The sequence below is a fragment of the Hipposideros armiger genome, unplaced genomic scaffold (genome assembly GCF_001890085.2).
Source record: "Hipposideros armiger isolate ML-2016 unplaced genomic scaffold, ASM189008v1 scaffold_721, whole genome shotgun sequence".
NCBI classification, from domain to species: Eukaryota; Metazoa; Chordata; class Mammalia; order Chiroptera; family Hipposideridae; genus Hipposideros; species Hipposideros armiger.
In genome coordinates this window covers 312467-328942 of record NW_017732071.1, presented here as the reverse complement: position 1 = coordinate 328942, position 16476 = coordinate 312467, and the positions used below count along the sequence as shown (strand labels likewise).

Sequence of the window (16476 nt, the reverse complement as noted above, 5' to 3'; positions counted from 1 at the left end):
CAGCATTATTTACAGTGGCCAAGACATGGAAACAACCGAAGTGTCCTTTGATAGATGATTGGCTAAAGAAGATGTGGTACATATACACAATGCAATACTACTCTGCCATAAGAAAAGATGAAATACTGCCATTTGTGACAACATGGATGGATCTTGAAATTATTATGCTAAGTGAAATAAGTCAGACAGAAAAAGTCGAGAATCATATGACTTTACACACATGTGGGATATAAAATTGAAAGCAACAAAGGAACAAGAAAAACAAAGGAACAACTCATAGATCAGACAACAGTTTAGTGGTTACTAGAGGGCAAGGGAGGAGGAGGCTGGTAGAAAAAGGTAAAAGGGGACAAATATATGGTGATGGAAAGAGAATTGAATCTGGGTGGTGAACACATAATGCAATGTATAGGTGATGTATTATAGAATTGTACACTTGAAATCTATGTAATTTTATTAACTGTTGTCACCCCAATACATTTCAATTAAAAAAAGAAAAGAGAATATTATTCTCCTTTCAGTATTTTCCAACTGTTTAAAAATATTAAAACCATTCTTTGCCCACAGGCTATACAAAACAGATGGTGGACTGAATTTGTCCCACAGGCCATAAGTGGGCCGCAGCTAAGATAATACATAACAATGATTGATAAACATGAGAAATAAAAATCAACAAAAGAGGACCCATACATTAGAAATATTTAGCAAACAGCCAGTTACAAAGTAGAAAGGTATTAATTTTATAGTATTCTAAATGTCTGTACAGCCCTTCTAATTAGTCCTAATTAATACAGTTTAGTAGGACTTCAAATTACTTGTTTTCTAAGGTGTTGGCTGCTGGGTAAAAGATAAGTTTTTAAGTCAACTTTATCAACATAATCTACATGCAATTTTAAGTGCACAGTTTCAGGAGTTTTGATAAATGTATACACCCATGAAACCACCTTGGATTATCAGTTTTCATATAAGAGTCTGCTGAGAACTGGTGTGGGACAGCATTAAATCTATAAATCAATTTGGGGGTAATTCACACCCTAATAATATTGAGTCTCCCAGTTCAGGAATATGACAAGTCTTTCAAAATATTTGTCTCTATAATTTTTTAAAATAATATTTGTAATTTTCAGAGAAAAACCTTGCCATGTTTGTTAAATTTATGATTAGTTTATTTTGTTATTTTGATGCTGTGATATAGTATACTTTTAACAGACGTATTTTCTAATTATTAGGTGCTACTATATAGAAATATATAATTTAAGTTTCATTGTGTTTATGTATTGTACATTTCTTATTTCATTAATTTTGCCCTTATCTTTATTTTTCCCTTCCTTCCATTATAAAATTGTTTTTTGTATATGGACCTCGTAATCTGTGATATTACTAAATTGATTTATCAATTCTACTGGGTTAGTTTTTTGTTGTTGTAAAATGTTTTGTTTTTTTTTAGAATTTTCAATATAGTTGATCTTATAATTTGTAAATACAGACAATTTTACTTTTTTCTTTGTAAACTCTATACATTTTCTTTTGTTTCTTGATTTATTGTAGTTAGGACATCATAACATTCCATTGCATTGGTGCATGGACATTCTCAATTTGTTCCTAATCTTAGGATGTTTTGTCCTTCATTTTTAAGTGCAATGATGGTTGAAAATAATAATTCAATAGTATGCTTTCATTTTCCCATATGGTGAAAAATTAACAACATCATATAAAATAACAATATGAGGGCTGGCCGAGTGGCGCGATGGTTAAGAACTGGCTTGGGACGCCAGAGGGCCCTGGTTTGGATCCCACATATGAGGGCCAGTGACACTGCCCTCCACTGCTAAGATGCTAAACAACAGCTCAACCTGGAGCTGGGCTGCCTGTGAGTCGCCGGCCACGGCGTAGGCTGCAGCCCCTGTGGCAGTGGGTTGCCATGGGCTACTTGTGTAGCCAGCAGCCAGCGTGAATGGCCAGCAGTCACAGTGAGCGGCTGTCCAGAAGCCGGCGACTGATCTGCCTCACCCGGGAAGAGTGCAATGATGGTGCCAACTTGGGCCAGTGAAGCAACGTCCTCCACAACTAGACTGAAGAACAAAAATGACAGCAACTTGTCTGTTCCCCTTCCCCCAATTCCCCAGCACTTTTCCCATCCCCCCAGTTCCCCAATAAAAATCTTAAAAAAAAAAAACAATGTGAGTGGTAACACATAAAACAGTGTGGGTGCATGTCTTTTGATCTTACACAATATTCTTCTCACTATTTTTTTTAAATTTCTGAACTTAATCGCACAGAATTCTAATTGTAGAAGATATACACAAATTCTGTACCATTTAGTGATGAATTGCTACCATCAGAGCCTTTTCCTCCAGTAGTTAGAGTGCGAAACTTCAGAGACAAACAACAGCTTGGTCCAGAAGTCAGATAAAACAAAAGGATATTTAGAAGTCATGAGGGACTTCTAGAAATTCTAGAAGTTGTGGAGGGTAATGAAAGAAGTTCAGAGAAATTATAACAGTGAATGTAATATAAATTAAGAAAGTTATATATAATTCCAGTGAAGGCCATATGTCTATCCATTTCTGGCTATAGAAGCTGAAGTTTTATATTGAACCAGGTTACAATTTGGGCAGCCATGTAAATAATTGTTGTAAAAATAGCTCATGTAAAATGGGTCATGTAAATGATTTTTAAAATTTATTTTCCTTTGTTTCTTCCAAAAAATAACTTCCATCAAGTGAAATATCTAAAACATATTCCTAGTCCCTGAAATATAAAGTTAGAAAACTAACATGAAAATCTAAATTTAGTGATGGTCCTGAAAGTCTGCATATTTGGCTTTAGAAAGTGTCTCTCTATTTCTTATGGGCTTTTGACAAATCACATCTGAAAATTCACAAGCAAAACATACGAAGTTTACCTTCTGAATGGAACCTATTATAGGATGAATTTTCCCTAAACTTTTTTCTCTTTTTGAGGGTATTTCACTGTTGGACACCCATGTGACTCTCTCAAAATTCAATTAATCTGTCCTTTTTAAATTTCCTATTTCTGGTTAACCACCTTTTACTAAAAGATGAGCCACTGAGAGCCCTCCTTGTATGTTTCAAGAGGTTAATAAAAACAAAAGGCAGAATTATCATACTAGCTTAAAGTAACATAGGTTCATAGGCACAGTTTGCATTAAATAATCTATAATGTAGATGCCCAATGTCAATAAACATAGGTCTCCTCTTACATAAACAATATCTTGAGAAAAAAAACATAATTCTCTGCTTAGAACTTCATCCTTTGAGTACTCTTTGGGCTTTGGCTTCATATTACTCTGCTAGTATATTTCTGTAGCTTCCATAGCTAACATTCCTCAAGATACAGAACAGACAAAAATAATAGGCAGCTTCAGTAGTAATAGTACTACTCACAGTGGCAATAGCAATAATAGCTATCCTCTTATAAGACACTACTATTTACTAAGTACTAATTTTCTATTAACTCATTTCATCAGCATAATTGTCTTTTGAATTAGGTTTAATACCAAGTTTATTTTACAAAAGAGGAAACTGAGGTTCAGTGAGATATGTTACTTGCTTTAGTCTTAACTATTATATTACATAGACTCCTATTAATTGTAAAATTTATACATAGGTATGAAACACCAAATAGAGTAAAAAAAAAATGTTTAGTGCTCTCTACTCTCTGAGGTTAAGAATGAAATTCTACAATCTCATTTTCCACACTGAATTTAGTGGAGATAGTAATGTTAAATGTCATAGGATTTATCTTAGAACTTTCAAAGATAATCTGTACAATTGCTATCATAATCATTCAACAAAATAAATATTAAAGGCAGATACAATCATATTTTTATAAAACTACTTATAAAATACCAGGCTCTGATCTGTTATTGTCTCAAGGGCATCTCAAGGGTACTAAAGAGCACTCATGAAAATCCAGACATATGCTAGGATTCTGTAGCACTCTCAAGATCATAGCCTGGCCTTCCCTGAACCTGCATAATTATAAACATATTGCCTTAATGTTGACACTCTGGATACACTCCTCAAATCTTTCCAACTAAGGTCAGGATATTGGTCAGGCATTGAATTTGACCTTAAACAGAGACAATTATACCAGATCAATTTTATTATCTTCTATGATAAAGGATAGTTCTCACAGGAAAAAAAATTAGTGATTTTCATTAATTGTGGCTGAGTTAGACTTCTCTTTCATTCTATAATCTAATTAGCAGTTAAGTACAGAGGTGTGTGGGTCATCATCCAAGGAATCCCTGTAGGAGTCCTGTTGAGGTTTCCATAGAGGCTGCCTGGAAGTCTGGGGGTACAGGGACAGAGATGATAGACCTCTGGATTATCCGTCATGGTTTCAAGTACAGTAGCTCTGCTTTTATCTGCTTTATGTATTTATTTATCCATAAAGTGTGTTTAAAGAAAGACTATCCCTACCTCAAAATTTAAAACTTATTCTTCCAAAATACAACCTCAGCTGGATGGGATGTCAGATTCTAAGGGCTCTTTATACTAATGCTCTTAACTGGAGCTATCTAGCAGACATTACATATAGTCAGATAAAGGGCCAGTATAATGCAATATTTTTAGTAGTAATCTAGATGAAGGAACTAAAATTATAATCTCAAATTGAAAATTGATGCTAACTCTGGTATGTTCAGCAACTAGATTTAAAAGCAACCTGTTATATGAAGAATCATTTAGAAGTAGAAAGAAGTTTCATTGGATTAGGAATTAGGACCAAGAGGAAACATATCAAATCAAAATGTAGAAGGGATATACAGGCAAAAACAGGGTAAAAATGTAAAAATGAAAGGAAGTCATTGTCTATCCAACAATCATGGTGCTGAGAGGGGAAAAAATAAGCTAACAGCAGTTGGCTGTATTAATAGCAATAACATAAGAAGAAGTCTTCCACTTTATTTGACAGTGGACAGGCCCTAATTGGTGTAGCTTTTTGATAGTCTCATTTGAGAAGTTTGTTGAAAAGTTAAGTAAGGACTATAAGGAACACAAAATAAATTATTCCTATGAGGAAAAGCTGAAGAAATTGAAGTATTTACCTTGCAAAGGAGATGATTATAAAGAAAAATTGTCCTCTAAGGCTATTAATAATGACAATAAATGGTTCTCCTGCCCTACAGAGGACTGCTGAATATGAGGGATATATAGAAATAATGGTAAGATCATTTGATGTGCTATAAATAAGTCATTTTGATAACAAGGAAAACAATTTAATACTGGAATATCCAACTGGAAGAGATTCTAAGACTTTTTTGTCATCCCTTTTGCAGCAAAAAAATTCATTCCCAACCCTGGTTCACCTATGCTATTTCACTGGTTTATCTTCTCAAATATACACCCAGGACACTGGAAATGCAAAGGTTTCACTCTGGTAAGTCTATTTCCTGAATTTCATGTGTCTTTTTCACATGTGTCTTTCATGTGTTTCTCTTCTAGTTTCACCTACCCTCCCAGCTTTGACTTATTACTAGTCCACTAGTGAACACAGGTAAGGCATAAAAACCTTTCTTAGGAGAAGAACATGTTTGGTAAATGTACTTTGCAGTTCAGACATAGTGCTGGTACAGTGCCACAGTTCCCTATCACATGTGGACAAATGCTTCCAGGCTGACCACAAGTATGTGTCCTGAGGTTTCTCTCCTATACATAGAATTGGTTTGCTTTCAGGTTTTCCCAAGCTCTGAAGTGCTAGATCCTATTGACACCTCTAGTCTTTTTCTACAGTTTCTTCCATAAGCTTCCATCTGCCCTGCGAGGCTCCTTGACTTTTGTTGACCCCTTTCCTTACAAGGTCCCCCTAAATGACTCCATTTTTATGGACTTCTCAGCGTAACTTACCTACCACATTCAGTCCTCTCAGATACTACTGATGTTCCGTCCATATCTCCTCAGCACTTCTAGTTCCATCTTATAGCCTTCCTAACAGTTAAACCAAGAATCTTTCAAGTTGAACTCTATGCATACTTAATTAATTTCACTCACCAGTCCTACTGAATCTTCTTACAGCGAGCACCTGCCACTCTGCCTGAGGGCTGTTTATTTTGGCCACAAGAGCTTGACTGACTGAGGCGGGAGACTCTGGTAACACCTCTGCAAAGGGGTAGCTTTTAACCAAGGATGAATAGGTGGGTAAATTGATTTTGTTCACCCCAGGTGAGATAACTTTGAGGTGTGCCCTGTAGTACCCCCCATAGTTCCCCAGCAGTATCAAGCCTCACTTTTCCGCAGTGACTCATAATTATGCCTTCTTGGTTTCCTTCTTTTATCTGCCTCACTTTCTCTGTCTCACTTGTTCCTAAATAGACTAATGGCAACACAAATCCTTACCACAGGATCTGCTTCCTAGCAAACCCATCCTAAGATTAGGTATTTCCATATCTTTACCTGTGCATTTTCCAAAGATCTTACATTGTGTTTTTAAAATATCATTAAAGAAAAATACTCCACATTAACATTTGAGTAAAAACAAATAATCCTGGCCTCTGTATATGTAGTGCGCCCACAACAAATGGCTCACTCTCATCCTAGGGAAGATGGCACATATCCCCCAAAGAGACAACTTCTGGGAGACAGTTCAAGTATTTGTCATTCCAGGCAGCTCCAAGTGACATTTCTTACACTCTGTGACTCTATGATCTAGTATGAAAGGCTCTGGCTATAGAAATACTTTGTTTTAAACACAGTTTCCTACCAATTTCAGTACAGTGATCAGAAAGATCTTTTTCTTTCTGTTCAAGAAAAGAAAGCAAATTACTTTATGTATTTTTTTTTTGGCTCCTGATCATGTTATGTGACACCTCACTGAATCCTGCATACAGCAAATCCTATCATTCCTGAATACAGGGCAGTTAAATATGCTCATCTGCATAAGTTATAATCATATACATAGGTGAAAGTATTGTTTGTGACAGCAGGTCTGACTTTGGGGATGCACACAAATTTCCAAAGTTCTAACAGACTTCACCATTAACATTATGACATAGAGATAAACATTTCTTCCAAACATTTCAGGCATTCCAGATGGTGAAGAGTGTTGCAATAATTTAATGGAAGGTAAAGTAAGCTTACCCGAATCATCATGACTGCACATCTGATATCATGAATTGTATCATAGATCTTCTTTGAACTGTCCACAAATTGATTATCATCAAGCACATCCAAAGAATTTTTATTTAAGGCTTCCAAGGCAATATTCACTTGTGTTACAAACTCAGGGATTGCTGTTAAAATGAATAAGAAAGAGAAGATTGTCCTGTTTGTATTTTTAGATTCTGGAGTTTCTGGGAAATGCAGAATCATATTTTTGAACAAATATTTGATAAGCAAAATTGTAATTCTTTCATATAGAGAGACAAAACATTTTGGCAGAATAATCTTGAATTTCTGAAAAGTAAAAGGAATAAAAAACAAAGAGAGGCATTTTTATAGAAATGTTTTAAAAGATTATGTTTCTTTTTTATGTCATTTTTGTTTTTACCAAGCCAGGGATCATAAAATCATTTCTCATCGTATCCAACATAAGCCCTAAGAAATTACAAAAAGAATTGATGTGAATAACAGTTGAAATTGTAAACATAACGGTATTTAAAGAAAGAAAGCATTTCAGTTGCTAAATAGAAAAAAATTCAATTAAAGGTACTAATTCTACATCATAGAAATAATAAAAATTCCGCAAACTTTATTTTGGTAAGATATTTTCCCTATCAACAAATCATCAAAGAAATCAGTGATCTTACATGCATAATGTTTCTATCTATAATAATAAAACATTCAATGAGTATAGGGATGCTTCTGTCAGTAAGGGCAATCCATATATTGTCTGTTTTTAAATAAACATTTCAAAATAGCCTTAATTAAAATAATTATCCAAGTTTACTTTTAAGGTTAATGATAGCAACATTTGTTAACTCTTCACTAAATTTAAGTAACTTTTCTAAGTGTCTGCTGTGATTAAATCTTAAAATAACTCAAGTGTTAACCTGGGGTTAATAGTTGAATGATGAAGACAAGGAGAAATCAAGAATCCTTCCCAAAGTCATTCTGCTAATACATTGCAGAACAAAGATTGAACTCAGACTGCCAGATACACTCTACTCAACTAAAACACTATATATTATATTATATTATTAATTATATTTGCCTCTGTCCCATGTGAAGATGAAGGATAAAAACAGATTCATTTTTAGAGCAATGATTCTAAACCTGGAATATAGAAGCACTTTATCTGGTATAAAAATATTGATAACTATGATTTTTTTCTGAATCCAAATCTCTATCTACATGTATGGTATATCACATCTTGCCTACCTGCCATGTTCTTGATATGGGAAAATGCTGGTGATATACATGGGCACTCATATTTTATCTAGTCCCCTCTTTCCTCCAGCTACTAAAATATATCATCTATACCCTACTTCTTAGCCGCTAGTCCTACCAGGGTTACCTATTGTATTCCTCTACCCTGTTCATTCTCCAGGTGTACTGTCCAATAAAAAGTGGCACTTGGCCATGTGTAGTTATTAAAAATTACATCTCTTAAATTTACCTGAAATTTAAGTCAGTTCCTCAATCACAATTCAAGTGCTCAATAGGCACATGTGGCTACTGACTACTGCTTTGAGAGGGGGGAACACTTCTATCATCACATAAACTTCAATTGAATGATAGTATTCTACAGTCAGATTCCATCAAATCCCATCTTACTTTCAGTACATGGATGACAAAGCCAAGGAGGAAGCTTACTCACACCACTTTGTCTACAAGAAATAGTCTCAAACCACTATTCCCATTTATTTGGATGTGATTCCCAAACTATATCTCTCATCTAAACCCCCAACATGCAGAGAATTCCAGAACTATATATCCAACTAGACATTGCAATATTCTATCTTAATTTTTCATAGCACCTCAAATTCTTCCTATCTAAAAATAAACATATTCTTTTTCACCTGGAAAACTTAATTATCTTTTATTATTTTCTATATTGGTGCTAGTCACCCCTGAAAAAAAATCAACGTGCCTTTTTGACCACTCTTCTTTACCCTCTCTATCTTAATGTCCACTAAGTGAAATCTCCTCTACCATATAAATATCTTTAAAATCCACTATCAAGTCTTGCCCCATGGCCTCTAACCATCACTATCCCCTGTTTGAATTCTCATCATAGACCTTCTGCCTAAGTTCTTCTCAAACTTCAGACTCATTTAAAATATAATCTTATCGACAAAAATCTACTCTTAGCATTAAGTACAACAGTGTCTGCCACAAAATACTGAGGGTGCCAAAAATATATACAAGTGGACACTTTGGTCAACGTTGCTCAAGTGGTATTTCACCATAATCAGAAGTGTCTGGATGCTGATGGTAATCACTTTGAGCACCTCTTGTGATTGCAGAAGTCAAATGTGACTTGTATTCATCTTTTGTTATTGGTATATATTGAGCATTACAATTGTAATACAGTTTTTCTTTCTTAAAATATGTATATATTTTTTGGTACCCTCTGTAGATGCTCAATAAGTGTTTTATAAATAAGTCACATCATTACAATGTTTACAATTTCCCAATGGTTTCTTGAAACCTTTTCCTTTTTGTATCCCAAGTGCCTAGCCAGGCATATAGCAGATAAGTACTTAAATGAATTGAGTAATTGAATAAATGAAAGAACACATAAATGAATGAGTGAAAGAATATGACATATAAAAGCCAGACAAAAAAATATAGGTACAATGCAACAAGTTCAGTTTGCATTTTAATGTGATTTAGCTTTTGTGCATACTTGGGAATCTCCAAAAATACATTTATGTGGGCTTATAAGATATTCAACATGTTTAGCGAGTTTATCTTTACATCTTATAGTTTTGACAGAGGAGGGAATGCTTAAGAAAAGATGTCCAGTTATTTCACATTTTCTTAAGATTCTAAAGGGAAACAGCAAACTCCTCACCAAAACTTCTACTCCAAAGAGAAGGACAAAGGGGCTCTTAGCCACTTAGACATCCTCTATTAATCCTAAAGCCGTAGCTAAATATACAGAGATGTGATCTCAAAACCTGCAATGGTCTATTGTTGACACAGCTTTATTCATAATCTTCTCCACTGAAAATAGTTTATCTTACCTACCAAACAATTGTGCCATATAATAATAATTTAATTCTATCAGCACCTTCAGCCTGTTAATATCAGTCTCTACAACAGTGAAACTGCTCTGAACATATTCCTATGTGGATCTTGGCAAAAAACCCCAAAAAACAAACAAACAGAAAAAACAAACAAACAAAAAAAACCCCATAAAATCATGTAAAGGTCTAGTTTTCACTGCCATGTGGGATAAAGTGAGAAAGATGCAAGTATTTTAAGGAAAAGACAACATAGCCTTTCATTATTGTAACATGATTTCATTGTAACTCCTCTAGGGGACTTTTACTAGTAAACTAATATTCGCTCCAATAATAAAATCTTTCAGAAGCTATGGTTTAATCTCTGAAGTACAGATGGAAACTACTACTTTTCCACTCTAACAGCATAAATGAACTATTCAAAGCTGATATGTAATACATTTCTCATTTCATTAGCTTAAACATCAGCTTTGGGCATGCTTTACTAACACTGTGGACACATGATTGCTTGGATGAGTCTAGGAGTAGTTTTGGTTTTTTTTTTAATGCTTTCAAGAAAATACAAACGGAATATAATTAAGTAGCCAGTTAATGGTGATTTAGAAGGAATAACAAATTGACAAACCTAATCTACCTAAGTTTCAAGGAAATAAGGTTCACACATAATGTACTATCACATTATACAACCATTGATCAAAAAGGGAGATACCTTAAACAAATGCAATTTAATCAATTGAAATGCCAGGTAGGATAAACTGCCCTAAACTTTGGTGTGTAGATTTATTAAACAAAGGTAACCTTTGGGTCAATACATGGTCAGCTTCAAATGTAAAGTATCTTGTCTATTTTATACTGCCAAATTCAAAGTCAGTTCTGAACTCTATAGATCTGTATGTTGTCTATTGACTTTATTCAGAATATAAATAATAGCTGGTGTTCATTGAGTGCTCACTCATTTTGGCACTGTGCTAAGCATGTTAATGCATTATCTCATTTAATCCTCATAGCGCCCTATCACGCAGGAAAAACTACTATCCTGATTTTACAGATGAGGAAATTGATGTCACACAGCTAATAATAGATGTGCTGGTAACTGAGACCCCAGAGCCTGCTCTCTGAACCCCAAAGCCACATTGACTTATTTTGATAAATAAAATCTGAATTTCAGTGTTCCTAAGGGAATTAAAGCTAATTTGTGTCAATGAGGTTGACAAAGCTGTAGGGCCAACTTTTCCTAGGCTTTAAGTTTCTCTCTGGTAGTAACCCAAGAATATTTTATCCCTTCTTAATCCTTGCTAAATTTATTAGGTGCATTTGAAAGTAGGTGAAGGTACATAATTATTGGATTAAATAGATCAGAAAAGAATTCAAGCTTATTACAGGTAATCATCTCAAATTTTGTCACCAAATTATGTTTTCTATTATTAATAAAATGAAGATTAAAATATTTCTAATTATATTATCTTTGAAAAATACTAATGATGAAAGAATTTGGCTTTGAAAGTTAACATAATGCTATCATCATTTCTTTACATTATGCTAAGTAAGTGAAAAGAAATAAGAGTTGAAAGTGTAATCAAATACACGCATGACTACTATAAATGCCTCATACCCTTCATTTAAAAAAATTATTGAAAAAAACATTGATTATCGTGGTTCATAACTTTTTAATATCTAGGAAGCCAATATTATATATAAGAAATGTGTTTGATGCCTCACAGATTATATATCATAAAATTCAATGACTGGTGAGAATTTTGCCATTTTTTAAATGAGAGAATTAAGGAATAGGGTGAGAGTTTTATAAAACATTACACAGTTAACAAGAGCAGTACTTCCAACCTCACTATTCTATTATACACCTACCTTTCAAACACCTGGAGAATCTCCAAAAAATAAAATAATAAAAATGACAGAGTGAACAGACTTTGTCACGACTTCATGATAGTGATAATTTTTTTTTCCTCTGGTAAAGATCATTTTTCTACATATGAATCTCTGGATCACTTAATTAGCCTGAGTGTCCAACTTTGGTTATCTCCAGTGACTTAGAGACTTAGCTCTTTGCCCAGAAGAAAAAATTTAAAAATCTTGATGTTTCTAATTAATATTAATAAATAGCATCCCTTGATTTAAATGTTTTTTAAACTAGTCAATGACTACTTAATATCAGATAATGATGTAGCTGTTTCACACTTTTCCTCACATCATTTTCAAATTTGTTTACATAACAAGAATGGTTAAATGATTATGACTGTTTAAGCATTTAATGTTTGATGTGGACCAAGTCAAGTTAAATATTGACCTTTGCTCCTTTAAGCACCACTGTGTTTTAATGGAGTTAAAAAATTGCCCCTTTAAAGAAATTTTTTGGGGGTAGTTTTCTTTGTATTTCTCAGTACAAATTCTCAAATATTTTAATTATCAATGCAAATTCCCTACACTATCAAACTTCTCAAAATTCATCCTTTTAAATTTTTACCAAGATATTATAGCTACCCTTCAACATGGCCCTCAATGACCCTCCCTGTATTCATGTCTTTGTGTACTCATTTCCAACATTATACCAGGTCTGTGTGTCCAGTAGAATAAATATAGTATAAGTGATAGTATATTATTTCTTAGACTATGATAAAAAAAAATCAAAGGTTCCATCTTGGTCATTCTTGCACATGTATTTCTTGCTCTGGGAACTTTATCTGTTTTGTAGTGAACAGCCCTCTAGAGAGGCCAAGAAACTGAGGCTGCTAGCCAATAACTAGAAAGGATGTGAGGCCTTGGGACAACAGCATGTGTGTGAATTTAGAAGCAGATCCTCTAGTTTCACTCAAGCCATCAGATAACTGTAGCCTCAGATGACATCTTGGCTGCAGTATCATGAGAGACTCTAAGGCAGAACCACCCAGCTAAGCCACTGCTAGAATTCTAACTCTAAGAACATGTGAAAGAAAATAAGTATTTGCTGTTTTAACCTGCGAGGTTTTGGAATAATCTGTTTCACAGTGCATAACTACTATACTAAGAGACTGGAAAATTCTAAGATAATACATTAGTTTTGTCTATTTGGATCCATTCAAATAGAATCATACTGTATACTGTATACATATATATATATATATATATATATAGTCTTTTGTATCAAGTTTCATTACCATTAAATTTATATAATTCACCCCACATTGTTGCATGTAGTTTTAGATTACTCATTTTTATTGCTGTATAGTGTCCCATTGTACAATTATATCATAACTTACTTATCTATTCTATGGTTATTGGGAATTCGGGTAATTTCCAGTTTGGGACTATTTTATATATAGTGATGCTATCAACATCTTAGTAGATGTCTTTTGGTGCTAGGAATATATGTACATATTTTCAGGGAATTTAAATACACATTTTCAGATAATATATCTATAAGTGGAATTTCTGGGTCATAGAGCAAACACATGTGCCATGTTATTAGACACTGGCAGTTTCCAAAATTGTTGGAACAAATTTTACTCCTATTAACAATGCTGGAGTGTTCCAGTTCGTCTATATCCTCACTAACACTTGGCATATTCCGTTTTTTACATTTTAGCCTTTCTTGTGGGTATATTGTCCCATCTATCTACATTCTGCTACTTAAGTCTCCAGATGACTTTTACTTTTTTATGTACTCTTTTGTCATTCTTAAATTTTAACTGTTAAATTTTCCTCTTTTAGAATTTCTTACCATCCTGTCTATTGCTTAAGATCATTCTTTAGCCTCCCCTGTTTCTACTATTAAGAAAAAACATAAACCAGGGGGGAAAAATACAGAGGCAAAGGAGCCCTCCAAGATCTGAAGCTCTAGCGAACCAAAGTTCAGTGTGCAGGGGCATCTCAGGCCATAGGAACAGGGAAAGAAGTCAGGGGAAAGGACTCTTTGAAGATGCTGAGGTGTATAGATACGGTGGGAGGGCATCTAGTGGGAGAAACATCTTTCTTTGACTTGCTGTGGTGCTGTGGGGTCCTTCACATATTGCTGGGGACCTGTTAGGTGAGAATGAAGAGTTGGTTCCAGCTCTCCGAATTCCAACTCTGTCTGTCCATCTGTCTATGATTATATGTCTGAGTAGAGCTCTTTTCCTGACACTGGTAACTTTCTGCCAATTCAGATGTCAGTTCCTCTGTGAAACGTTCCCTGATCACCACCTATGCCTGCAGTTATATTAGATAATCGTGTCTATTGAACATTCTAACACTCTAAGACTTACATGTGTCAAAGATCCTATGTCTATAACTCTATGTGTTTTCCTGTATTCAGACATTTCCAAAAACCTAACAGAACTTTTAAAAATAGGAACTCGATCAAGCCACCTTTGTTTCCTCAGAAAAGAGGTAGGAAACAGAGTTAGAATTCAATCTCAGTACTCAGACACAGAGCCTGTACCCATCACCACTATAATTCTACTGCTTCTTGCAAGCATAACCATCCAGAGACATATCCCCAAACATTACAGAACACTGAGGTTAAAGACATGTACATCTTCAAGACAGAAAAGGTCATCTATAAAATATTAAAATCATATTAGTATTAGACTTTTCATGAATAGCAGTAGACAGTGAAGGGAAAAAGATGAAGCAATGCATTCAAATTCTAAGGAGAAATTATTTTAAACTTGAAATTCAATATTCAGCCAACTCATTATGTGAATAGTGGGACAAAGATTCTTTCAGACATGAAGTACACAGAATGTTTCATTCCCATGAACCCTTCATTAGGAGGATACTTAACAATAGATTCTTAAAAGGAGAACCCAAAAGAGCAAGACATGAGGCTAAGGAAATAGAGTCAGAAAAGCAGTGTAAGAAATACCCCATTTGTGCACATTGTAGCATTGAGATGATAACTAAACATGTAGGTATTTTTGAGAGCCAAGGTTCTCACTAAAAAATAAGGAGGTGCTATAATGTAATGAGATATGACAAAGAAGAACCCTATGAGACAGGATTGCATTGGAGATGTCATTATTAACCCATGATTTCATACACTAAAGCAAATATTACCTTTTGTGAAAGAATGAAGTGGAAATGAGAAAGCACATCTTAACCTGCTTTTTTTCATACACATTAAAAAAAAAGACTCACAGAAAGGAGAAATGAAGGAGGAAACTTGTTATTTAGAAGGGATGATAAGAATGGGATGGAGGGAATGGGTAAAGAGATTCATCTCTGATAGTATATTTTGCATATTTTTAAGTTTTGTAAACATATTAAGATTATTCAATTTTAAAAAAATTGACAACAAGGATATGAGCAGGGAAAGGAAACCTCAAACCAAATGCAATTAGGATCAAATGAACAAATGAATCTGTTTTGAATTTTCAAGATGTGTATCTTTGAGTTGCTTACACTTGACTACTTTTTAAAGCTGTGTTTCCAATAATGTAGCCACTAAATAAGCTATTTAATTATATATTATATGAATAGATATTAAATACAATTAAAAATTCACTTCCTCAGTCATCCTAGCCTACCACTTGTGGTTACCATTTTAGTGTAGCTCTAACTCAGTTCCATCACTACAAAATGTTCTCTTGGGTATATATCACTGTCCCAATAATTGCAATTAAATATTTGTTGAGCACCTGCCCTCTGTGGGACATTGATCTAGATGTTGGAAGAATAAAATGGGTATCATCTGTGTAGTTTTTCTGTGTACATTTCACCAATATGAGTTATAAATCTTTAGAAAAAACCCTCTGTGACACCTGGAAATGTCCTAGGTTATAGCAAAATTGTATATCGGATTCTATAGACTAATACCTTTCTAAGCTTTGTTGGCCAACATATATTGACCTTGGTATAAAGAGAGGCAACATCCTAAACAAGAAAATATACTTTTTATTTGTGCTTTGTAATATTAAGGTATATTTGTATTATTGTTTTAATTCAACAAGAGTTATAAGGTTCTACACCTGCTGAAATTATACTAGGTGTAATGTATGTTAAGAATGCTTCGAATTTCAGTTCCAACTTGTTACTTTTACTCTAACAGAATTTTAATTATTTTAGTGAGTTATAATATTACAGTGAAAATGTATAGACTCAATCTCATTGATAGAATGATTTTACTTTCCCTACAGTAGCTGAATACATCATGTTTGTAAAAGCTTCCTAAGTACAAGGCATACAAGATTAAGATTTTTAAAGAGCAAATTCATTTTTCTTGTATGTGACATTCATTTATTTTGAAGCTTCCTACTATTACAATCAATATCTTATAAACTTCAGAGAGACCATATTAACATAGTTTAAATATATAACATATTTAATTCATGCAATACATATTTTTACTA

At 34.0% G+C, this 16476-nt stretch overlaps 1 protein-coding gene across 1 annotated transcript in view; it reads right to left on the bottom strand.

The window, feature by feature from the left end:
- The window catches only part of LOC109373414 (catenin alpha-3), a 602515-nt gene that overhangs the window by 317542 nt on the left and 268497 nt on the right, over positions 1–16476 (bottom strand). Inside the window, exon 4 of the mRNA XM_019627201.1 lies at positions 7104–7255. Within this exon, the coding sequence (XP_019482746.1) occupies positions 7104–7255 (152 nt within the window). The remainder of the gene's footprint in view (positions 1–7103; positions 7256–16476) is intronic.